Source organism: Nestor notabilis, unplaced genomic scaffold (assembly GCF_000696875.1).
Source record: "Nestor notabilis isolate BGI_N333 unplaced genomic scaffold, ASM69687v1 scaffold27603, whole genome shotgun sequence".
NCBI lineage: Eukaryota > Metazoa > Chordata > Aves > Psittaciformes > Psittacidae > Nestor > Nestor notabilis.
Window position 1 is genome coordinate 760 of NW_009923759.1, and position 27687 is coordinate 28446.

Consider the following 27687-nt stretch of genomic DNA (forward strand, 5'->3'; position numbering starts at 1 on the left):
TTTCCTCGGGCAGAGCCAGGGTGCCTTGTGGCATCGCCACCTCCACCATACACATCTGGCTGCTTCCAGACAGCCCACACAGTGCACCTGACCCAGCCGTCGGGATTTGTGGTGTCGCCGCCGTACTTTGGGTATCCTCTCCAACCAGAGCCTGCCCTGGCTGGGAAGAGCTGCTCCGATTTCAGTCAGAGCTGAAAGGAGTTGTGAAGGAGTAGCACAACCTTGGGAAGGAAGCGCAGGGACTGCTGCTGTTGGGTGTCACACTGACATGCTCAGTGGCTGCGGAAGTCAGAACCGTTCCTGTGGGTGAGTTGCCCCTGAAAGTGCAAAGTCTCATTTGGGATGTCATTTCCCAAACTTGGATCACACTAACAAAGGAACTGTAGAATATTCCAAACAGTTGCTCTGAAGACTGGCAGCCCAGTCTAATTTGTGCAGAATGTGACAAGTAGAAAAACCATTTGGGGGGTAAAGTTACTCGTTTCATAGTGTTATAAATGACATTTTAAACCTAAATGCTAATAACTTAGTTAACAAATGGTGGCTGCATTCCACTGATAATAATCAGACTAGTTCTATAAAGCAGCAAGAAGCCTGAGAAGTAAAAGAGGACTTACATTTACCAAGGATCCTGAAAACAGCTGACTGCTTCCCACTTCTATGAGCAATGAAAATAAGAGGAAGAATTTTATTATAGCTATCAAAATGCTTTTTAAAATACGCATAATATACTTGAACTTACACTGCATATTTGTATTAGTAAACTTTAACTATAATAGATAAAACTACTACTAATTAGATTAGTTGAAAATTAATCAGTCCCAAGCAGCCAAATAATTGTCTGTGAGAGAAGCAGAAGGTATTCAGCGATATCACTAACAACTTCTCCACATAAAATTCTAAAAATGGTGTTATGTGAAAGCATTTCTCAGAAGGCAGTATTTATTGTCGGCTTTTTGCTCAGCAATGTGTATAAGTAAGTTGGACAAACTGATCTTAAAGTTCTATTTGTAAAATTAGCCATGTATAAAATGTAAAGACAAGCTTGTAAATTAAAATGTATTTACAGCATTGACGACACTAATTATTTAGTAGTCACACACACACACACGATTATCAATAAACTGTGTGGTTAAAATGCTGTGTCATCTGTATGTCTCTGTACAGACAGTGTTTGATGAGCAAGTTTTCATTTTGGTGGCGTAACTCTATTATGTTTTTTTCCTGTTAAAAATAGTTATCTTTTTTCTTTTGTAAATGATTTACATCGTTAACTGCACCTGTTGTGCAGATTAAATGTATAAAATTCTGACTGTATAGTAAACTAACAGAGTAATTCATGTCTTTTATATGTAACTGTGGTAAAAATGTGGTAAAACCTACACTGATCAGTTGGGTATTTTAATTTAAAACATCCTGCCCTAGGAATAAATTTTGTTTGCCCTTCTACATTCCTTCACCCAAGTAAACCAACAAGCCAAATGGAAACGCATCTAAACCAAACACATGCAGCCAGCAAATGGAAAGTACACAGGAAAAAAGGCAGTCACTAAAGGGCTTCTCTGTACACTTATTTTTGTGAACAGATGAAGTCATTCTCTGTGTCAGAATCTACAGTATCAGGGGCTGAACTTTCCTATTTTATCATCCCCAAGCTCCCTGCGGGTATTATGAAGTACGTTATAGCTGAGCTATTTCACAAGTACCAGTGTATCGGTGCATGTTAAAATTACAGCACTTCTATCCTGAATTATAGCATTTTGTATTTTAGAAAAGCTTCGTTGGTTCTTCCTCAAGAGTTGAATAAATATTTTTTCTTAGCAAGTATCTAGCAATCAGTGTCTTAGCATTATGAAAAGAAAAATCTTTTGAAATAACCCTTTTAATATATTGCATAATTGACATTACAATTCAACAGATACTACTACTAGAAATGCAGTTTCTAAGCAGAAAGACAAGTTGTATACAATGATGTTTTAAGAAATAAGCTTTAGTTTGAATGCTGTAATGGTTAATTACAACCTAGAATTGTGATACACAGTAGTGTACACATTTTATAAAAAAATAAAAAATGGATTCCAAGTAGTTGGGAAATTAATTGAAAGGTAAGTGTTTTGTCTTGCAATTTTTTAGAGAAACAATCTTCAAGGAAGGGGGTGGTTAAATATTTACCTACCTTTGGTGATGTTTCATAGCACTCTGCACATTTTGAGTGGGTAAGAAATATTGGACTGTTCATCAAGTAACTTTTGGAAAAATAATTTAATATTGCAACAGATCCCAGCGCTGTTGTGTGGAAGCATCCCGTGAAACTGCTGATCGTTTTTAGCTAAGAAGGTGTAATTTTATGTACTTTTAAAGAGTGACGAGTGGTTGAGGCACTGACACAGGTGCTGGGTAGCTGAACTTCTGTATTCTCCAAGACAGGCTGTACACAGTGAAGTCAAGAGCTGGACTCAGTTACTGCCAGTTAACATTTGGCTGTGTATGGCTGAACGGGCCAGGCTGCCTCACCCTCATGGTCTCAGTGGGCTCTACAGCAGCTTTATTCATGTTTTAACATAGGGACAGATTTTTGCTACTTTTGCATACAGTCTTACAGATTTTAATGATTATTCAGCTTAAGTCAGGGCTGTGAAGTTTGCCGTGTAGTGTGGAACTCAGCATAGCAGGGAAGACTCCTCTGAGCTACCTCCTTTCCTCCCCTGATGCTGCATAATGGGTTTGACTTCATAAAATGCTTGAAGAACTTGACACACAGGAATAATTTTATTGAATTAGACTTCTGTAAGTCTCTAAGTTTATAGGTGCTAAGCACTTTGCAGATTGGTAGCCAGAGTGCAACAAATCCTGCAGATGGGGTCTGAGTCTGGGAAAGATCAGGTATAGTTAAATAGCTGTATAGGTTTACCTGTGAAGCAAGTGGGGTGGGGATTATGCACCATGTGCAAATAGAAGAATCTGTAAATTAAGAAGAATCTATATTGTAGATGTAAATATTCATGTAGCTACAGCGGCAGTGACCTCTGTAACTGAAGGGAGAGGAAAGGAGGTGGCTCACAAGCCCGTGGACAAAAACGCTTCTTGCCTGTGCCAGTAGTTTCCAACCCAGATGGGATTCAGCTGAGAATGCTAAACTTCCTTCCTAATGAAAGGGACCTGTTGGCACTAGCTGTTCCTATGATTTATAGGAAATAGTAATTTTTGCAAAACTTGTGGACAGAACATTGATACAGTTTTAATGACTAATGAAGCAGTTTGACAGGCTAGATATGTGCTGGAACTAAAAGCAGTTGCTTGCTATTAGAAGTAACATTTATACAGTACTTGCTTTATTGACATGTTTATTTTTTAACAAGTAAGTTTAAGTATTTCTATTGTAATACTGGAGTTATATTATGCCCTTTTTGCTAGATGACACCAATCTACAATAAATCAAACTGAAAGAAGAATCACACCCATTAAATTGGTTATTGTAATTCCCCACATTATGCACAAAATCCTTTGATTGCCATTAACTGGTAATGACATGTATGAAACCCAAGCCTTCTGTGGGCAAAAAGTACTAGTGGCATGAATTAGATCAGTTGTTTGGTTTGTGTTTTTACACTTTGGGTTTCTTCAGCATGTTACCTTCAAAATGCATCAAAACTCTTCAGTGCTAGGAAAAACATTACACGTACTTGCAAGAATGTCCTACAGGTTTTATTTGTAACTAGGTAAGCAGTACAGTATATGGCTATGCAAACTCATGGATTATTTGCAATACTAATCCCACTGGAATAATAATAATAAAAAAGTGACAATGTCCATATTATTTTGTCACTACTAGTCAGTTACAGCTTGACCATGACATTAAGGGGATGGAATCAATTTTCAGTGCTGTTTTTCTGGATATTGTGATGTGCTGTGTGGACTTAAACTACTCTGAACAGAGCTTCTATTTTTTTGGGACACACCCACCCACCGTCCCCCCCTGCACCACAATAATCACATAAACAGTTTTTGATTCACAATTACGTTGAGGCTGTAATTCCATGTTAGGCTGTATTCATTAGCAAAGGCAGAAGAAGAAATACCTTTCTGCTTTTTTTATTCTCTCCATCTTGTGCAAATTCAGGGGGCTGTGGCGTACATCAAGTTAGTGAAATGATTTAGCTTAAAAATAACGTTTGCATAAGAAAAGAGGGAAAGGATTTTAAATGGAGCCTGGATCATTATAAACTGGATTATAACCTGAATAATTTCAATGGCCTTGTAACTGCTACTGTAATAGAGACAGTGACATACCATGAGGTGGAATCTCCATAAAGCAGATCTACCATTAAATACTGGCTATCAGGAAACTAACAGCATTAAAGATGCATCTATTATCGAACCTGCCTTGACAGAATACAACATTTGGAAAATAAATTGTCTTAGTGTGTATATAAAAAATCAGTCACCTATCTACAAGCAAAACTCAGCTTAGGTTTGGATATATTCATTTTTATTCAGTGGGTGGGCACTGTTGTGGGAAAGAATTACCTGCTGCTATCATAGCCAAAGGATACCATATTTATCACTACCATCTGGAAAAGGAAATGATAGTTTCCTCATTTCCACTCTATCATTGTTGTACTGCATACTTCTCTTTCAAAATACGCTATCACCACCACAGCATATTAGGGCTCTGCTGCAAATCACTGAATGGCAAACTCTTGTTCTCCACCCTATCCTTTCTTTTTTTAACTTTTTCTGGACTTCACATGAGAACTGAAAAAGGCATCTCAAAATAGGTGTTTACAAAAAAACAACCAAAAACTTAAAACCACTTTCTACTTTTTCAGTTTACCTTAACATAAGAATTCTTTGGTATTTGTGAAATGCTATTTCTAATATATCCCATTTTAAAGAATTCTAAGAGTGCAGACATACATGTTCTCCTTTGAAAGTAATTGCTAGCATTTGCAACCAGTCAGTTCAACAAAGTTTCTTCATTTAATGGCAAAGTTTATTCATTTTTTAACAATTAAAAGACAAAACATTTAAAATCTGCAGTTCAAAACATGCACATTCACCAAATGCCAAATGACATGTAACACTGCATGGAACTGAATGTGTTACTAAAAGAGAAGAACTATTTATAAAACACAGTGCATTTAACATCCAGTTAAAACTAAACCTGAGAAACTACCATAAACACCGAGTCAAAAAGTCTTCATTCATGCAGCTTCATAATTTCCACAACAGTTTCAGCAGTAATGGCTTAGTGGAGCTGTAAAACCTCACTTTACCTTGAATGCAAATTTTGCTATTACAGGCTGACCACTTTCTGCAGCAGTTTATACACATCACACACTGAAAATCTTGATGAAAAATTACGCTGGAGTAAAAAAACCCAATATTAATGCATTTATGGCTTCTATTCTACAATAAAGAAACACCATAAAATATGATTTTTTAAAAAAACTTGTTCTGGTTACAGCTTTGCAATTACAAATCACTATATGAAACTGCTTCCATTTAAGTTAAAGTATCAAGCCTCCAAAGTGCCCAACTTGGCACATCATTGCTTAGATGAGTAGTCCTTATACTCAAAGTCCAGTTGAAGCCTATGTGAGTAACAGTTTGCATAAGCAGGAACCAGGTTTGGAATGCTAAAATATTTCTTTGTTTAATAAAGATCTGTTGGTTAACAGAAAGGAAAGTGGGGGAGCGAGGGCAGAGGCGGGGAAGGAGAAACTCATTTGTTGAGTTTTGTTACCAGTGAAAACATCTACTACCAAGAAAGTTGAACTGACAAACTCATTTGCTTACATAGCACTAGCTTCTTGATATATTATGAGCAGACTTTTAACGAAGGCATTAAAAAACAGAGAACAGCAACCACCATGCACTGCCTCAGAACACTTAGAAATATTGCCTCATGCAGACAGAATGATAAATCCATCAGAACTACAAATACCTTTACACAATACATAAGAAAAAAAGGGAAAAACCTTCTCTCCTTAGATTTAACACATACTCGAAATTACTCATCATTCAAGATGGGTTTAAATGTAACAAAAGAAGTCTTAAGACACGACACGCATCTTCGTAACTCAGTGAATTTTATGGATGCATGTGGACATATAGGAATCTTCAGCTATCTCTTAGTGTTTCAAAATATTTTATTTATCATTTTATACAAATAGAATGATGACTAAGTATAAATCTGTTGAAACTGCTTTGCAAAAATAAGTGTAAAATTAGGAAATGGCAAGAAAAAATTCCAAATACAAATTATCAATAGGTTTGTTAAAATTTGTCTCCTGTTACTTACTTTTGACTCCCTTATATATATATAGGTATATATTTAAAAATAATCAAACAACAGTATTTATATAAGATACCCGATTTCTAAGTGGCACTGGTTCAGCCTTTTGCTGGACGTTTTTAATACTAACTTGTAATTGTTATGCAGTGCGCATGATACAGATGGAAAAGTCCATGTGAATTCTGTATTTAATACACATCTGACTGTTCAGGCAATAAGAACAGAGGCATTGTTATGAGCATTTTTGCCTAAACTGTTTTTTCTTTAAACAAACACCTGCACAATCCCCTTATTTTAACAGATAGGATGTATTAACAAGATGGTAATAGATTATATTACTGTGTACTCAACGTGAAAATAAAGTGCATATTGTATACTTGACCTGAATTAAAAATAGGCACACATAGCTAACATGATCTTACATTTTAAAATGGAATTGTATGAGCAATCAAAAACCAGAACTGCCACATTGTCTTTTTTACTATTTCCAAGTGGTATCTTCTATCTACTAATTAACAGAAAAAGTAGAGAGATGGGAGAAAAAGCCATGATTATCCTAGAAAGCCTTAAATTACAGTCTAAATTTAGTATCTTAGAGCTGTTTGAGTTGTTTTCCTTCTTTTTAAGATAATTAAACTGGGGATATACTGTGTGTTACTCTTCACAAACTGTATTACAATAGTGAGACAGAATTTTATTTCAGAAGAGACCATGTACATTTCTCATTGTAAATATTTTACAATGTATTCTGGTCATCATGTCCTTTTCTGCAAAATCAGCTATTAAACCACTTAGAATAGAAAAAAAACCCCAGTAATAAAAATAAATTTGGATTGAGTCGTTTTATATCAGTTAAGTACACTGAAAGATTGTAAAGGAGCAACATTGTCATGGTTAATTTCAGAAATGTTTTGAAGTTGGTCATTGTCCCTTGGATGACAGAAAATAGGGATCTCCATTTTAGGAAAGGGGCATGCCCCCAAATTTTTTCTTGCCTTAGGTCAAGTGATTTGGCCCTCCCATATTGATCCATCTATTTATCTATGCCTGAAATGGCTTTTCTGAAGGCAGTTCTTGTCTGCATGACTGACTGGCAGTACTGTTTCTAGTGGGATACGTTCCTTTTGTCCCTATAGCTTCTGTTTAAAGATCACTCCGGGAAACTGAGAGGAAGACGTTGCATAACATGCATATGAAATGCAGACTGCCTTCCCATTGATACGCCTTCCTAAATATGTACTTTCATACAGTGCCTTTTGTTGGGCTTTCCATGTGTATTTTTAAGTTTCTCTTAAAAGTAGAGCATAAGAAAGTCTGATAGTGCAATACAATTGTAGGTTAAGTGTTTAGTTTGATGAAAGGCAAGGACGTAAAGTAATTTTTAATAAGTATATGGCTAAAGAAGGAGGGCAGAGAAAAGATGGGATTGGATGACTTATTACTTTTGAGTTGAAAGTGGATAATTTGGACAGAAAGAGGAAATTCTTAATTTAACAGATCATTGGGGATGCTATTGTTCCGTTTTTCCATTTAGTTGATCTCCACTCAAAGAAAAGAGAGATAATCTCTGTGTAGCGCACAGAAATGCAATTTAAAATTAAAACCTACTACTACTACAGAAAAAATTATTTTAAATGTGATTATGGTGGCTTTTAAACTTAGAATTAAACATGGACTAAAAAGCTACAAGATTTAACTAAATTCTGAAGTTAAAGTAGCTTTTCTTAGTTTGAAACCTGATAGTTGTTGGGTAGTAAGCTGAGAAATACCAATACTACTTTAAAAAGTTATCACAATGTTCTCGTTTAACACCTTTTTTTTTTTGTTTTCTAAAATCAGGTGTGTATCTCTTTCTGTAGCCATTTCCTCTCCATTTTTAAATAAAGGTGAGAGCATATAGGTATTCTGCATGACCAGTAAATTGTAAAGAGTCTGCTGCAATGTATTTCACACCTTTATAGGAAGTGGCTTTAGTGCAAATAAAACAGTACATACCACAGACTAGCAAAGGGCATGCTTTGCTCTCTATTTCAATGTATACATTTCAAATAATCTTAGTATAAAAATGTTGAAAATTGAATTAATTTTTTGAAATAAGTTAAAACAAACTTTCTTCTGAACCTACAGTATAAGCAGATACAATTAAGCATTGCAAATATAAGTAGAGTTTGATAAAGAGAAGTAAGGCAGAGCAATTCTTAAAAATTGGACAAAATAATATGTGTACTCACTTTTACAAGGTGGCAGCGATTTTTAACATATGCAATACTAAATGAAAGTAAGGGGAAAGCTTCTATAAGGCCAAAGGTGCAAAGACTTGCAGTTTTGAAAGCAAATGCCATAAAGGCCACTCAAATTTGACTCACTGTACTGTAAATCTTTCTCCTCAAGTGTGGACACTCAAGCATGCAGTTCTGATATCAGGACTGGAGTTCATTTCCTTTCAAATTATTCCTAACAACAGAAAACAGTTATGGAACTTCTTTGGCAAACGTTTTTAGGTTAGTATGACACAAACATCTATAAACACCTTGACTCAAAATCTTTCTTAAAGAAGGTGAATTAACACCATTAAGATACTCTTTTTTCAGCACTTGTTGAAAACAAAGGCTTTTTATCAACTGTATTTAAATATATTAACACTTAAAAACCTTCACAGATGCTAATGGTCTGTCAATGTAAAGTATGTTTAGCGTTCTGACCATTGCCTTCTAACTATATGACCAGTACTGATTCAACTTCATTGTAAAATAAGCAAGCTGGCAAGATACAAGATAAATTCCAATCTGTTTACAAATGCTAAGCAAATACTTGTTAAAAAATTTAGAGATGGTGTGTTACAGTATAGTTGCACAGTGCTTATGTCTATTGAGTACACAAATCCAAATTTTATGGAACAAGACCATCATAGATATTTAGATCTCAGATAACTGGGCCATGGTTGCAGCTCCCAGCAAAGATCTAGTAGTCTGTATCACAAAAGTAACTACTAAGGCCCAAATCTCGTGCTGTGTTTCTTCACCATTCCTCAGGCCTTTGTTTTGTTGTATCGTAAGCTCTTATTACTTCAGACTGGGAAACTATTCCATTTTCATCTTGAGAGAAGGCATAGCCATCTGCAGATATAAAACAAAATAGGAACCAATTAACGTTTTGATCTGATTTTTTATTGAAGCTTTAATAAACAGCTCTTAACAAAGGTCAACAGAGGCAAATAAACCTCTTTTCAGTACTTAGTAGGTAGAAAACCCATGACATTTCTTACATAATTTTTCACATATAGAACAGCATAAAGAACTCTGTGCATATGGTATCTTATGAATGAAGAGAAACCTACAAACAGGCAAAAACCATGGTCTACTGGGTTTAGGATACTGCATCTTTACTATAAGAAAAATGAGATGAAAGGTAGAGTTTTTCTTCCATAGTATGGGGATATTAACTTTTATTTGTCTTTTCATTTATTTACTTATTAAAGTTTTATTTAAACTTTTTATTTATTAACTTACGAAGCAAGTTTTGCTGCAGAGAGTCAGAGCGATACAAGTTCACATGGTTCTTCTTAAAAACATTCTTCAGTAGCTGGGCTCTTTCAGTTAAGCTAGAAAGAAAGTGAATGTATGAAAAAACTTATTAATTACAGTATTCCTCTATTGTGGAGTCTGTTAAATGGGAATTAATTATTAAAAGTATCCACTATCCTTTTTCTTTTCTAATTGCGCCTGATTATTAAGAATGTGATTAAAAGTGTGTGTGAGGGCAGATTCTGAAGTCCAGATCGCTGCTCAAGTTTTTACTCTTCACAGTGCAGGCAAAACATGTGTTTGAAGCACTTGTGCACTGACAATACAAATAAATGAATAATATTGTAAACATTTGAGCGTGACTCCTTTAGAAACATACAGTATAAAGGGAAGACACTGGCTTCCTTGACATAGCTTGGCCTGATTAGTGCCAGGCTGTATTACAGTCTGTCTTTTCTTATAGAAGAAAGTGCTTTTATAGTACCCCAAAGGGATGGCAAAAGAGATGGAGGTAAAGTGACATCTGTGGCCATCAGCTGTGTGTACAGAAACACACTACTTCCATGAAAAGTGTTCTAGCATCGTGTATTCCCCAGGAAACTTCAGAAGGTGTTTTTCTGGAGATCATACTTAAGTAACAGACTACTATTACTGCTAGAGTTTGGTCACTTCAGCCTATTTCCCTCCTTCTATGATTCTCAGCAATACTGAGTCTGTTGTATTATGTATTTACTGTGCTTTAATGTGTTCCAAGTGAGTTTCCATTTCAGCCCACGTAGAAAACAGGAGTATGAAACAGTTTTTAAACTGAGACTCAAGCATCAGCTGAATGCTGCAAACTGTAGTTCACATACCTACATTACTAAGTTTTGATCAGTCAAATTACTTTTTAATATTATTGTTAATTAGATCTACAGCCTTCCCAGGCTACTTACCAAAGCAGAGCAAAGAATGGCTAGATTGCTTCCCTCACTAGATTAGCATTCAAACCATTACATTAGAAAGGCTCATTCTTTCTTCAGTGAGTATATACTTCATATATATGAAGTTGAACCACTGTGTTAAACTGCAGAGATTAGTCACTATCTCCCCTTTCTGCTCCCCTCCAGTCTGGTGGTTAAAACATATACCGGAAGATGAAAGCTTGGCTTTTCAAAGTTGGAAGAGAGAAATAAACCTGCTATTCCCACATCCATAGAGGAATGCTAACTGCAAAATCTACAGGGTAATGGGATAGGCAGGGAAACTGTGGCCATGGTTTGAATTAAAAGATGGAATGAGACTTCCTTGTTAAAAAAAAAAACAAAAAAACCCCATTAGGTACCAATTCCAGGAAAGCTGTTGGCATCTGCTGACTGAACCAAGAATGGAGAGGTTGGAGTGCTGAGACAGATCTTTGTCTCAGTGTTTTCATAAGCTAGCTCTTTGGGGCTATTCTCGTGCAACTCCCCTGCCCCCCATTTGCTGCTCTAGGCTGTGTAGGAACCTTGTTGTTTATTTCACAGCTACAAACTATTAAAGTGACAAGATTAATAAAAAATTATGGACTGAGGTTTAAATCACATGGATACAGAGAGTGAATAAATATCTTCATGTAAGATGGGAAAGAGGTGGAAGACCATGTGAATACCTAGATAAAGTTATCAGCTGTATCTCCTTTGCAATACATGTGAGAAACCCTTCTTAATGTGAGTTGACATCAGCTAATTTCTACAAAATTTTTGGTTTTGACAGGTGTTTTTTAATAAAACCCCCATTTTATTAAAAACATAGCAGGCCTAGTCTAGAATTTTTGGTACCACCATTATTATTTGCTTGCAATCCAGAATGAAATGTTCAGATTGTTTTAAATGCCTTAAGTTTTACAAGAACATGAAGTATGCACGTTTCTTAGTTTATGTATAATGAAATGAAGTTTCCACTGCACAGATCTGATTGCTGGTACAGAAAATACAAATAAAGAAGGAAATACATATGGGAAAAGAAAAATGCTTCCAGCTATTCAGGTATTAAATTCTCCACAATTTCTATACTTGAAATACTGCAGGCTCTTTATTATGAATCTCCCTGTTGCCATTCAAAAACATATTTAAAAAAACACATGCAAAGCCAAGAAAACATGGTTTCATAATTAACCAATAATAAATTATAGTAACTACATGCCTATGCTCATTATGTGTACCTATATGGACAAGCAGAATATTAAATATTTTTGAACATGAAATGTATACATTTACAGGTAATTAACTGCATTTATAGAAAACATTTTTACTACTTCATGTATTCCTGACCAACCACTTAGATGGTCTAAAAATAATTTCCAAGTGGACTGAATAAAAAACAATGATTATATGAAGCAGCTTTTGCAGTATGTATCTCTAAAGATGTTTCCACAAATCTGGGCTGTTATTCATGTTACTGTTAGTCTATGTAGTATTCAACCCAGTAAAAATATTTTTGTAGTATTAATACTGTTGTTTCTACTTAAGTATTATATACATGGTATCAGAAAAACTGTTTTTGAACAAAAAGTATCCTTTCACCTTAGTCATTTCAATTTTAAGGAGAAATGGCTTTGTGGCATTTCAATTACAATTGCTCTAATGACAGAATTCATACTTTTTGTGGAATGAATTTTTTAATCCACTGAAGTTATTCTAATTGCTGCATCAAAAGAAGTGTGACCAGCAGGTCGAAGGAGGTGATTCTGCCCTTCTACTCTGCTCTTGCGAGACCCCACTTGGAGTACTGTGTCCCTTCATCAGGAAGTGTTGTGACAGGACAAGGGGTAATGGGTTCAAACTTAAATGGGAAGTTCAGTTAGATATAACAAAGAAGTTCTTTACTGTGAGAGTGGTGAGGCGCTGGAACAGGTTGTCCACAGAAGTGGTAAATGCACCATCTCTGGCAGTGTTCAAGGCCAGGCTAGACACAGCCTTGGGCAGCATGGTCTAGTGTGAGGTGTCCCTGCGCATGGCATGGGGGTTGGAGCTAGATGAACTTAAGGTCCTTTCCAACCCTAACCATTCTATGACTCTACTATTTATGCTATCAAAGCACCCTCAAGTCAATAGTATACCAACATGAAAGTTTACTTTTCTGTTGGAAAAGTGACCATGCAAAATTTGCACCTTCTTGATCAAGATGTATTTCTACTTAACTGACAAATATATGTGATGAAACCAGTTTCAATGTGTTGCCTATAGAAAAACAGAGTAAAGTATTTTCACAGAATCAGAGAATGGTTTGGTTTGGAAGAGACCTTAAAGATCACCTAGTTCCAACCCTCTACCATGGGAAGGAACACCTTCCTCTAGACCAGATTACTCAAAGCCCCATCCAATATGGCCTTGAAATTTTTGGACAGTTTTGAGGAAAAATCCGATTACACATTCTTGCACACACTGAAACAGCAAGATACAATAGAAGTGCTCTTCCTAAGCCTTCAATGGTAACAATTGTAAATACCTTTCAAATCAGCACTGTAAAAATAGAAGGGATGACAAATTTTAGGAGTATATTAGCATGTCCTGCTTCTAAAGCACATGCTAAAATAAAGAACTTTGAAAAACAGTATTTTAAATTATTTCAATGTAAATGTCAATTTTTATCCTAATTTTATGAAAACAGCTGAAAGCCCAGATTTAGAATTTAAATAGAAAATTCCCATCCTAAGATTGATTGATAGGAAAACATCGAAAGGTAAAGCCTTACAATCTCCATTGTATTTAAATGCATGCACTATCAGGTCAACACATTTCTAAAAATCTACAAAAAATATATTCTAGATGAAAGAAAAGCAATAAAAAATAACACTAATATACTTCTAAGCAAGCATTCGGATACTGACTAAGGCATCTAACTAGTAGTAGAGTCCTGACCTGTTGTCTGTGGAAGTTGAGCCTGTGATTTTGTGTTGTAATATTTTTAAGATGGGAATGGACAGAGTGGAAAAGTACCTGAATTATCTTTCTCACTATTTCCCAGTTACTTCTTAGTGATTTTTATCTCCTTAGCGATTTTTATCTTCTTAGCTTATTTTGGCATTTCAGGAAAACAAATCCCTTCTGCTACACCCTAAAAAGGTACTTGCAGAGGTATGCACACTAGAAAAATATTAGTTGGTGCTGAAGAATACACAGTAAGTTTTTTAAAATATACCTATTCTTGCATGAAATGCGCTAAAACTCAAAAGTTTCATGTATGTATTTAAAGCCGATGTAGAGAACATTCCTTACCAATTTAACTACTTACTCGGCACTGGTAACTAGTCAAACCAGACTTCTGCAACTTATGAGACTCAAAAATGTTTATAATACTTCAATCATATTTCTGAAGAAGCAAGTCAGTTCATCAGAGCATTTCCTTAATGGGAATACTTTCTCCATAAAGGGTGAAGTATTGGCTCCATTACCGGAATTAAGATGTAGTTTAGAAAAAATAATGGAGGGAATATATGCTGAAGAGATATTAAGATGTCTAATGTTCATTGATTTGCATGCTAAGTGGATGCTTGTATACTTCAAAGAATACAGGTCTAATAACTTTATGGAGAAGGAATGGGTCTAAGAAAGACATTCTGGCAGGTATCTACACAACCTTCATGAAGCCCTCTTAACTGCTTAATTGTGAGATAAAAAGATAATTACAAAATTAGTGGTGAAAACCCCAAGTTCATCTTACCTAAATAAGAATGGATTTGGAAGACATTCTGTAGGATGAAGGGAGAGCATATTGCCTAGACAAGTGAAGTAAAAGTAACTGAATTTGGGAATACAGGCGAAGTCTCAGGAATGCAAGTATGGTACACTATAAACCTAAGTTTCCTTACTTTCTTCTACATCCACAAGATGTTCCCCTTTTAGCACTGTCTACTACTAAAGCCTGCTTTCTTTTCTGCAATTCATTCTTTTACAAGTTTGCTCTTTGCAGAAGAGCACACAGCACACATTGCTTCTGGCTCAAAGCTTAGCACATTAACATGTAGCTTGGTTAATTTAGAAGAAGATCTTGCCCTGAAGCTGCCTGAATGAGCACTGCCAGTGGAGAGAGGCATCCATAACAATCAATTTAGATCACCTGTAAAGGTAAGAGAACTTATTCTTGCAAACACTAGCTGGGTCATGAAGCAATGAAGGAAAAGGATGCTCAATGCAGGACTGTCATCAACTAGGGGATTTTGTAGTACTTGGCGGTCTGAAGCTGCTGCTACAAAGACAGCATACAGAGCCTGATGGGAGACACTATGCAGGTATGCCACCACACTAGACTAAGTGTTCCATAGGTGGTGGGATGAGCTTTCAGGCCTCATGGTACCGCCTCTGGTATTTGTCATGGTACCAGGGAAGATACTAGAATGCCACTAGAGACAAAACGTTTTTGTGACAATAATTTCTAGGAAAAGAAAGGAAAAACAGGAGCAAACACAAGCTGAATATTCCACCCATTAGAAATGGTGGTATCCAATGTAATTTGGTTTCAACCTGGCAAATTCTAGTAAGCTGATGAAGGAGGGATTCAGTAAGATTGAAGGAGAAAGGGAACTTAAGTATCTTTCTGAAAAAAAGGTACTTCCTGAAAATTGAACCTACAATGAAAGACGTGTCTGTTTGTGTATTTTGTTTTTTGTTTTCTTTTTCCTTCTGGTCTCTTTCCATGCATAGCTTGGTAGGAGGAAAGCCTTCTTGGCTAAGCGCTTTGCCATGAAGATACTAAAAGAAAGCAATCCAAGGAAAGAAAGAACAGGAAAATCAAGTATCAAGATTTTTTTAGACTTCACAAAACTCAGGAAAATGAAGACAAGGAAAGAAAGCTCTATCTCAGCCAAATGGCATGAATGAATTGGAAGTGGGGGAAAAGGGGACTTTGGCACCTCATAGTCCCACTCAGCAAGTGCTTGCTATGAGTTCAGTTGGGGTTAAAAAGTCTCAAGTATTTTAGTGAGTGCACACCTTTAGGCTGAGTTTACACATAGAAAAATGTCCAGTTGTTCAGATTTACCTTCACCCTTGTCAGATTACTTGTCTAACCCATGGAGGAGGATGTAATAAAGAAATTCTTGTGGAATCTTCAGTTACAATTATTTCTTACCTAATAGAGGTTAGTCAAATTTGTTTGCTCTGGACTGACATCAGATTAAAAGCCAGCTTGTTCTATTAAATTTCAGCAAATCCTAGACAGATTTTGCTCTTTGTCCCTATGCTACCAACCAGGTTTTAAAATTGATATATATACTTTTTTTTTTGTGCTTAGGCAAAAGTTATAACTATACTAGCAAATGATGTAGGTTTAAACTCACTTTGTGACTTTGTTAACACAGTCTAAAGTGACACAATTGAAATCTGTCTCAAGTTTGTTTTATATCTAATATCTAGAAATGTAACAGTCAGCTACAAAGAAACACATCACTTAAAGCCTTTGGTAAAAACCTGCATCTAAGCATATGAAGAAACATGTGGGCTCAGTAGACCTGAAACCTCTTTACGGATGCCTTTTGCTTATATGGATTTTGAAAAATAACCTTTTGTCTTTGATACATGTATAAGGCTGAAAATATTTAGCAGTTTGGTTTGGTTTTTTTTTTTTTTTTTGAAGACAACAATATACAGATTTTTACAGTACCTCTTGCCATGCACAACTGCCCCGGGATCCTCAGACTTTGCTTCTAACTCCTGAACTTCATCTACCAGTGTCTTAAATGTAGCTCTCTTTACTCTGTAAGTAATAAAAAATACTGCCAGATTTACTCTTCTTGAAAGTGAAAGAGCAGATTGTTAACACTTATATAAGCATTCAATTTACAAATCCATTTTTCCCAGATGACTTAAAATTAATCTTACCAGAAGAAATATAAAGCAGGTCTAAATAATGTATTTTAATCAGCTGTTCTTGCAAATTAGAAACAACAAATATTTATTAAAAAGACATTAAATTATTGAAACATTTAAAATACTACTAATGCTTGTAATAAAGTTTGTCAAAAATGAACAAGGTGAAAAACAACTTTTTACAATCACCAGAGCTGACCTTAATTTGTTTTTCTTACATTAGTAGTTAGAACACATATTTAAAAGTCAGTACTTTATCCCGTAAACCTCAGCATTTCTGTACTCACACTTTGTACACTACATCAAGAAGTAAAGCTGTCATAGGAATACATAGAAGTCCCATCCAAAATACTCCAGAGCTGAACATCATAGCTGCCTGGAGGGAATAAAACACAAAATGTAATGATGTCATGACAAGAACTAGGAAAAAACCCCTAGAAATCTAAATTACTTGGTTGAGAGTATCAAAAGCAAATTTAAAGGAACCATTCCAGGCACTCTAACGTGAAATAAAACTTGAACTCCCTTCTGAAATCCCGAGTCGCTGTAGAAATCCAGTAGATAGTAAATACTAATTCATGTTAAGAAGCTGGTAGAAAGACCACACTGCTTAGTTCTTTAAGGGGGGGAATCTATCTCTCTACAATGCTGCTCTACACCACTGCACTGACTGTAGACATTTCCATTAAAATCAGATTTATCGAAAATTGACTCCCACCCAATCTTTGTCAATAAATTATGAGCACAATTTCTTATTTGCAATCGATCCTAACAGATTCCTGACCCTTGATATGTATACTGGACACGGTTACAATCATTTCGCAGTGTAACTCAGATCACTCATTGTACCACTGTTCCCAGACTGCCACAGATTCCTGTTCAACAAAGTGCTTAAAAAAGAGAACCAAGAGAAAAACTAATTATGGAAGTATGCAACATAGTGTTAAATGAAGATCTAACACATTAATGCATGGTGAAGTATTTGCAAACCAGATCACGGCTTTTAGCTGTGTGTTTGCTATTTTATACACCACTTTATATTAATACATAGGAATTTCTGCTGTTCATGACTTCGTCTGTAAACATACTAAAAACTAAAACGCACTAAAAAGCCAAAACAAACATCATAATGTATGGACTTGAAAGGAAAAAAAAACCCCTCTAATCTACCCTTGCAATTCATGCCCAAGTATCTACATCAACAAGATTATGGATGCAAGGAGTATGATAAATACATAATAAAGTATATTACTGAAGATTGTTTTGCAGTCAGTATTAAAAATACCTTTAATGTAATTAGATTGCACAGAGGCTGAATGTAACATTGCTACACAACAATACCCTTTCAAATCCTTTGCTTCATTACTCGGAGACTAATTCCTTTCAAAGGTTAAACCTCAGTATGTAACTAATATAAATAAGCTGATATTTTCCTAATATTAATGAGAAGAAAATTATTAGAAGAAAACTGCAAGTAGCTTGCAGCACCTGAGTCTAATTTCTGAATGCGCTTACATGAACATTTTAGAATTACATTTGCTATGGTGATGCGTAAAAACAAAAGTGAACTATTTTCAGGAAAAAAAAATATCTCATTCTCTTATAAATAAAATGTTCTGTTTACCTTATTTTTGTATCCAAATTCCTATTGGCACTGATACTTTAGAAAGCATAAGAATATATTTTAACTGAAAATTTGATAAACTTTCCATAACTACATTAAAAGGACATAGATATTGCCTGAAATTCTAGTAATTATTTCTGCCAACAGCTGTCAACAAAGGTGTAAACACTGAGCAGTGATGGGTTCAAAATAAAACAATTCACATATTCAACGGAGGAAAAAAAGAAAAAAAGAAAATTTTGTATCAGTAAGTGGAGAAAATGCATTAGCACAGTCACTTTATAAGCAAAACATGACTTTTGACATATTTGATGAAACAGTAATTTCCTTAAACCGCAGCTAATAGGAAATGTCTATCACAACTACATTTTGCAAGACATTTTATAATTACTTAGCAATCAGAGAGACCAAGTTTCCTATAAACAAGCACAAAATACAACTTGAAGTAATTATGACTCTAACTTCCTATTATTAACAACATTTTTTTAATTTGTAAGAACACAGCAAAGAGCTGTCCTTGCCTGAGCCACCCTGTATTAAATGTTTTCTGGTGAAACAGCAAAAGTGATAATGTAGGTCTTAGGATGTTAATTCTGACTATTGTAATGCTAACTATGAATGAAGGAACAACTGGCGCCTACTATTCAGTCCATCCAGCCTTTGGCTTTACAAATGAACAACATGAATTGAGGAAAAAAAAAAAAGTTTTTCTGCGTCATATTTGAAAGCCTGTCAGATTTTTTTTCCTTTACAGAGTTAATCCAAACCTAAAAGATTTAAAGCTGACATTCGCATTAAAGACAGAGGGCCTCTTTGTATTTTTTGGATGAAGAGGGGAAAAAAATAAAATCCCACAGAGGTATTTCCTTCCTTTCTGTACAAGAAAGCTCCCCCCTCACTCTGTAGAAAACATTTTTGTCTCTAACTTTTCACATCTCTCTACACATAGGCAGGTCATCTGGGAAATGGCAAACCAATCCTTTTCAGACAATGGCACTAACAGGAGCAGCCTGTTCTGGGGACGGACTCTGGCTGCCTCTGTTCGTGGTTTACAAATTGTTCCGAATGTGAGAGATTTGTGGTCTATGCCAAGTTTTCCCCCTTTAGGCCTTGTGAAACCAAATGGAATCTGCCACAAAAGTGGCTCCCAGGGGAATTCAGAAGTAATCCAAAATGAGAGCTGGGAAGCCTAGTTTATTGTAGGACTTACAAATCCTGCAGGGAGGATAAGTAATTTGTTGTATGTGTAGCTCATGCTTAATATTAGGATTTTCTAAAGTGAATTAACATAGTTTATTCAGTGCAATGCACAGATTTTTGTATAAGTTCTTATTAAAATAAGATAAATTCTGATAAATACTCCCTTTCATTGCTTAATGGAAGACTAGAAATACTGGCTGTAGAACATTTTTAATGCACTGATGAAGCTGTACTGTTAGGAAATTACAAGCCAAAATGAACAGAGAATATTCCCTTTTTCTTCACTATGAAATGATCTGCCAAAACAGCCAGCTCAGATTTTAAAAAGCCTTCTAAAAGAGAGAAAGATGAAAAGAACAGTAAAACTCTTGCTGCAGAAAAGCTTATGAAAACACTTTTCAGTTTATCTATTTCAGATATCACCTAGGTATGTATCTTCTCCCTATAAACTACAGAACTGTTCAAATAATACCTCCTCAACACTATCAAACCACAAGAGCTTCTCTTCTCAACAACCTACAGAGACAACATCACTAGTTTTAATTACCTGCATGTGTTTGCCTTCATACATGCCGAAGTGTTTACTGTTGTTGCATTAAACCAGATCTGCAGTAACACATAGTGCAATGAAGTTCCTACAAGTGAGTTCTTGTAATGCCTCTCATCTTTCTTCATTATGTAGCGTTAAAAAACATCTCACAGTTACTATTAAGAACTACACAGGAACTCTGCTCACTAGGTATATAAAACAGGGAGTCCCTCCATTTTCTGCAAATACAAACCGAAGCCTTACTGGCTTCCTCAGAAAGGGATGAAATATAAGACTGCACCTTATTACATGTTCTTGTACTAGCTTAGAGTGGCTGCTCATTTTAACTTTGTGAATTAAGTTTATAGGCATTTAATTCCTTCCTTGCATTTTATGAAAGCTTAGGCTACCTCCATAGATATTTCACATTTAAAAAAACCCCCAAAAAGCTAGCAATAAATCATGGTGCCAGAAATAGCAATTAGGAAGAGAAATTATCAGTTGCTACATTTGTTAAGTTCATACAGTAACACTGATGGAAGTGTTTTCAAAGATAAAGCGCAAGGAAACAGTAAAGAAAAAAGGCTTCACAATAAATGTTAATACCTGGAATTTTCCTCAAAAAGCTGGAGAACAATACACAAACAAAAAAAGCTTCCCTGAGAATTAGGAAGAGAAAGAGGTTCTGTTAGCAAGTTTGGCTAACAAAGTTGAGCTACAGCCTGAACTAACATACCTGAAAACAACCTTTAGAAAATTAAAGAAAATTAACCACTTGGATGTGGAATCAGGTAAGTTAGCAAGGCGAAATACATCACACTAATTTTAATTGTGCTTGTAATCAGAGAACATTAGTTGTTCTGCAAGAGAAGGCTAGACTGTCCTCTTCTGCCTCAGAGTAAAAGATGCACAGGGAGACCTGAGCTGAATCAAAGATGATGTAAGAAATAGTATCTGGCAAAGATGTAAAGCCATGAAGAATAGATGAGTTCTGGTGGTTCTACAGAGTTTGTCACCAGGATAGGGGCTGTCTGCACTGCAATAGGTGTAATATGAAGGAGTACAGAAAACATTGAGTTTCAGTAGAATTTGTAAAGAACTGAAGTCATGCCTCATTACTGCACATCAGAAGATGAAGTTGCTATGGAGAAAGTAGGCAGCTGAATATGATTAATCTTTTAAGTGTTGCTGTATTTGTAACTACAATGGGAATGTGTACTGAATTTGATTAATAACATTATAAACAGAAAAAAATCCTGTAACTTTTGCATATAAAGGAGATTACAATAATATGCTGAGGAAAAGAATTCAGTTAAATGCCAATACCAGGAAAAGATTAACCAATAAAAAAGAATATTAGAGTGGTAATGTTATCAAGACAGACCATCATAAGCAGAAAAGGTAAATTCGGTAGTTTAAAGATTAGCTCTGTGGTTTCTGTTTGTACCTGTGCAGTCAAAGAACAAGAATGAGAATATAACTATTGAATATGGAAAAGTATCTTTGAAGTATATTTGGGAATAGCATATTCTGGCTAACAAGTATCTAGAACTAGACTAAGTACAACTAAACTGTGAAGATCTGAGGACTCAAAATGAAAACTACGTAATGGGAAAAGAAAAACCTCTTATGAAAATATTTTAGATTCCTGAAGTGAAAGTCTAAAAGCAAACTTCATATTTAAAGAACTAAATAAGCTAAAATATGTTAGTACCAGTACGGTAACATAATTTTAGGCTCTCAGCTGAGGATAGATAACTAAAGTTGATACGTGGTATGGGATGAATTCTGATTCACTTAAAAAAAAACTTCAATAAATTATTGAGATTTTTTGAAGTAATATTCTCCACAAACATACATTGAAAAATTTTATTTCTCTAAACAAGAGGTTCATATAGGTATAGAGGGAAAGACAGAAAAAGATTATTGTTTTGTAAATACTCATAGGTCTGTAAAAGACAAGCTGGGAAAAAAATTGGGATGGGGGTGAAAATGTGCTAAAAATGGGGAAAATGCCTATAGTGGCCTTTTTCTGAGAATGGGCTTGAAAATGTTTTTGGATACAAAAGAAGACTCTAGCTTTTGTTGTTTAATTTCAATGTTCTTGAAAACTGTATTACTGACAAGCTCTCGAAATAAGCAATAGTCCTTTGCTTAAAGTTCAGTAAACTCAATTATTCCCCTCAAAATGAAGACCCAGAATTTTGGAGAATACTTTAATTCAGATAAATAATAAGCAGTGAAGCAGGAAAAAAATAAATAAAAAAAATACTGACTAACTTAGCATAACTACCCCAGATATCAGCCATTGAAGAATGGTTATTTTCCATAAGTTTTGTGATAACGAAGTAAGAATTGAGAGACTTGGGTATCCGTTTACCATATAGAGCTCAAGGCAATTTTTAGAAATACAGATTGTCAAGCGAGTTATCTTACAGGTTTCTAAGGAAACATGGCACAGTACTTTTCTTGTTTCATTGAGGAACTTAAAGAGAATTGTTACTTTTCAAATTTTAGAGGCATTATTTGTAACTCGCCTGCTAACATTGAGGAAAAGTACCACAGTAATTTTCTTAAGTATACAACCATTTAAATTTATTTACTATGCTGTATCCTGCAAAAGTAATTAAAATAATACTCATCTGGTTTTAAAAATCCAAGAGACAAGTATCCATTAATAGCACCTTTTACAACTAGAGGGACAACACAGCAGGGAATAAACCATAAGATCCTCATAGAGAAGCTGTTGATGATCAGGGTGGATGAACAGCCAGTGAGGTAGACTGAAAACTGGCTGAATGGCTGGTTCCAGAGGGTGGTGGCACAGACTAGGGGGAGGCCACTAACTAACAGCATACCCCAGGGGCCAATACTGTGGTCCAGTCCTGTTTAACATCTTCATTAAAGATCTGGATGATGGGGGTAGAGTGTACCCTCAGGAAGTTTGCTAATGACACAAAACTGGGAGGAGTGGCTGATGTACCAGAAGAACCTCAACAGGCTGGAGAAATAGTTAACGAACTAATATGGTTAATATAGTATATTCTAATACATCTTTCCTATGTAGTGCAGCTAAATCATCTTACAAGGAATATTATTGTTTTTTGCAAAGATTCTGCAAACCTCAGTCAAATGATCTAAAGTTCTATAGAATACAGGCTTGTTCCTTAACTTCAATTTCCGTCAGTAGTTTTATAGATCCCCTGGGTTAGACAGAGCAGAAACAGATGGTACTCTGGAGAACTTTACATTGCATTATCTGCAGCACTACAATAAATTGAAAAGTTCTGCAGATACTGAACTTTTGCTTTTAATCTCAATGTCATACTTCGTATTCCAGTAAGTGTTATAATTTTAAGTTAATTTATTAGTCACATAGGTGTATAAAAAGAGGCCTAACAACTCAAAGCACGTAACAGTAACAAATCCAAAGGAATCAGGAGTTGCACGAGTGTGAAATATACAACAGGTTGGTTTATTTTTTTCTCTTCCCCAATTACAGGTTTTCATCTCAAAGCACAACCACATTTGTTCAAGAAAAAGATAACCATATCAGCTTAGAAATGTATCTGTTTTATAATTAAAAAAAATCAATCTGCTTTTTTAAAGTGACATTAAAAAGAAGAGTAGTCTTTGGAATTGCAAGGATGGCAGCATTAATGGAAAGTTCTAGCAGCTTCATAGCCTACTGACATGAATGGTCATTACCATTCTTATTATGTGATGCAAGTAACAGAAACTTCATTAGTTAATGAAATTATTGCAAAAGGACTACACAGATATAAAACCATATAGTAGTTTAATCACACAGCATCACTTATTTCTTTCAAGTGCTTAAAATGCACAATATGACAAAACACAGGCAATGGGAAACTTCTAGTAGTTCACTGGATCACAGATTTAAAATGCATTTTGTTCAGCATCACAGAACAGCCTTCCGTGTATTGGAGATTCAAAGAAGGAAAAATTACACCTACACAGTAAATACCTCATCAAATATGAAGAGGCTTGGCATTTACTTTTAGATATTTATGCAAACCGAGAAAATAGTGTAAATTGTTTTAAGAGATACTGAAAGTATACTTAACTTACTCTCTTTGTTAAAGTTCTACAGCAAGAAAAGTATCAACTTCAGTTATATCACTGTAGTAGAGAAAGAGATCTAGGCAATTGATTTGCTCAAGTCTGCAATGAAAATACTCTAGTCTGCAGTGGCACCTTTTCTGAAAGTAAATGGAGATTATTTTATGTAATGGGTCAAAACAGATGTCCTGCACTATGACCCACTTCTCCATAATGGTGTTAAATCTGACCAAGAAGGTTTTTAGTTGGTTAGGTATTTTTCTTGTTTGTTTTTTGTTTATTTTCCCCCTTTTTTTTGTGTATCTATACTTAAAAGCACATTTTTTACAGGTAAACTATTAAGAAAATAATCTGTAAAGCTGGCTGTTCAGATGCTGAAAAGACATTACTGAAGATAAACACCGAGTTGTAATAAAGATTATGTTACAGGTACTGCAAGGTTGTTATAAAATCACTGAAAACTTCTGAAACATTTTCCATATTTCTCTCTTATATGCTGTGTATGAAGTCCCCTTCAACAGAAGTCATGTTTTGCCACTACTACCAAAATTGTCCTTGCAGAAAAGGTATTTTAACATGTTACTATAAGAAGAAAAAACTTTAATTCCTAATATATTAGAATCCGTGTCTAGGACTAGAAGAATGTATTCCCTAATTCTTAGAATAAAGTTAAGAGAATTTTTTAAATGAGTAAATCTGAAGTACAAACAAAAATAATATGAAGGTAAATAATAATTTCAGCTTTATTAATGATAAAATACATAAGTCTTGTTTTAGACTACTAAAAGACTCATAACTTAAAGTTGATCTGCTGCAGTACCTGAACTAGCCATGGATACTATATAATTAACTACTTAGGTTATCACCCTTTTTTTATCACATATCCTCCAATTTTACAGCCCATTTTTCCATTTTGTTATGCTTCATAAATCCCATTGCTTCTCCCACACTTTTCATCCATTTTTCCTTTTAGGCTGTCTGCAGAAAGACAATGGTAAACTAACAGTTTTCATCTGAACATCATCAATCAGGGAAAATAAATGAAGTTTTCTTCACTAGGAGCTTTTTTAATTAAACAGGAATAGAAACTCTTTTAAGGCTGACAAAATGTAACTGGTTTCTTGTTTGAATGTTGATTCTAAGGTTTTGTCAGAATTTTACAAAGGAAACATGTTTCAGCTATTGTAACCAAGATACCTGTTATCAGCCTCTTAACAGTGGCCTAGACAATGAACAAAACTGCTGTCACTGTCAGAAAGTCATAATTTTTCATTTCACTGTATTTTCTTTTAAAGCACAGCACTGTACAGTCTTTCCTTCTATATTGCTAACACACAGCAACACACGTAAAAGCTAAGTTTAATTATCTTCTCTACAACTAGAATGATACAGAAGATGATGGAAACAAAATCAGTTTAAAAAGCAGGGAAAACTTGCAAAACTATGTGAGATACTTATTTCTTTGTTCAGTAAATTACTGGGTGATGCTTTGATACTAGAAGATAAACACAAAACAGCAATTCTTAGGATTTAACTTTGGGCTGCTAGCTTCAGTGCTCTAACATAAGAATGTTTCTGCAGCATAAACATAAAGCATTTCTTCTGTTACAACTCTATTTTTCTCATGAGGCATTACCTTGTAGTGTTCTCTGTTTAAACATATATATCAGACCTGTATAGGTATTTTATAGGAACAGATGAAACATATGAGTTTTAAAATATTTAGATGAAACTTCTCTACATCCAATGAAGATTTCCCATCATCTCCATACGTTTTTTTCTCTTCCCTTCAAGAGCATTCATTTTTTTGGGCAATAGAATCAGCAATAAGCAGAAAAATCTTATTATTTTCATGACATTAATATGAAGAAGATAGTCTGAATCTCTAATAGTGTTTCAGTAGGTTTCTATTCTGTCTAAAAGAAGCCATGAAAAAGGTGTTTGTAGAAGACACATCATCATCTAGTTGGCACTCAGTGGCTGGATTAATATTTTATCAAGAATACTGACTCGTAAGACTAAACCTACTAAGGTAGAACTTGTTATCAGCTGTTAGGAGCTGAAAGAGAATACATTTAAACTTTTGTAAGGATTATAGTTGGTAAAATCTCCTTACAAATATACAGTTTATTAAAAAGGGGCATTTTGAATGAATACATTTTGAGGGGAAAGAAGCCCTGAAAATCTCTTCAGCATCATTTATGAGATCAGGCCTGGGTGAAACAGACAAAAAGCTAAAAAAAACCCAAACCAACCAACCAACCAACCAACCAAAAACAAAACCAAAAAAAAGCAGAGGTCAGCTTTTAACTTTTTCATTTAATTTCTGCCAAACCTACTTGGACAATGCCTTCAAGTCTGACTTGCACGTTTGAAGAAATTAGACAAGCAGTATTTGCACAGGCAAGCAGAGATGTCTAGATGGATTTGTTTTCTGTCATACCACAATCCTGTCAAGAGTTAGATTTGTGAATCTTTGAGTTTGAACACTTATGGAAGGAATGGACTTGCTTCAGAGATATCCAGTGAATTCTGCCCTGACAGACACCACCTGGTCAATGAGGGTGCTTTAGGAGAGCATACAAAAATCCTGCTTTCAATCTGAGCTGCAGTATTCATTGACAGGACTTTTAGCCACACAGAGTACACCTCAAAAAGCTAGACTAAAGCTTTTAAAATAAGTTTTTATGGCCTCTGATGGGTTTAGGAAACTTTATTCAGATGTTACAAACTTCTAACTATATTCTTAGGAAGAAAACAAAACTAAAACCAACTTTATCCAGCAATACCCCCCTCAAAAAATGTGTGCATATACGTACACACATTGAAATCTACTATACACACATGCGTAAGCAAACATGCTAACAAAATAAACTATCCATTTCAAGTACAGTTATAGTTTTATCACAACAAATAAATGAAATTAGGTTCATAAAGTCAGACTAATTTGGTGTCATGCTGAGTTCAAACCCCAAGAGTATTTATTTTGTTGACAGCTTCCTCTCTTTGCAAACTGTTTTTCCAAGTCTGTAGGAATTACATTCCCTTCAAAAACATCGTTTTCTTACAATAACTTCAGAGATTGAACACGTACTAAGTATTCAGTTATTTCAACAGTGAAGTAGCCATCTTTATATCATACCAAGTATAACACACCCTGCCAATTCTATTGTGCTTATTAATATAGAAGTTCTTGTCTTAAAAAACAATGTATAAACTTTTACAAAATCTCTAAAAATAAAAAATTCCAAAACCATCTTATTTCTTGTATAAAATACAGTGTATATGAAGAAAAATGCTGAAGTATGACAGCTTCAATTACTTTAATTTAGAATAATGTACATAATGAATTTTGAGTTGCAGAGGCAACATAGTAATGTAAAAAAAACTACATGTATACATGGGTAACAGGTTATAATAAACAGAAAAACCAGCAAGAAATTATATAATTTCAAATTTTTTTTCCTCTGGTGTACAAGTACTTAAGTTAATTCCTTGTGCTTTCCATTAAAATGCAGTAATTATATAAATGCCTACATACTATTTTTGCTGTAACTGCTTATGCAGGAGGTGGGATTTGAGGGTCTGAATTACCTCCTAAT

General features: G+C 34.9%; 1 protein-coding gene across 1 annotated transcript in view; it reads right to left on the minus strand.

The window, feature by feature from the left end:
• Positions 1-8818: 8818 nt before the first annotated feature.
• The window catches only part of LOC104403997 (phospholipid-transporting ATPase IA), a gene marked incomplete at its 5' end in the record, with an annotated part of 48568 nt that continues 29699 nt past the window's right edge, over positions 8819-27687 (minus strand). Inside the window, 4 exons of the mRNA XM_010012314.1 lie at positions 8819-9414; positions 9808-9899; positions 16444-16536; positions 16937-17025. Of these exons, the coding sequence (XP_010010616.1) occupies positions 9317-9414; positions 9808-9899; positions 16444-16536; positions 16937-17025 (372 nt within the window). The remainder of the gene's footprint in view (positions 9415-9807; positions 9900-16443; positions 16537-16936; positions 17026-27687) is intronic.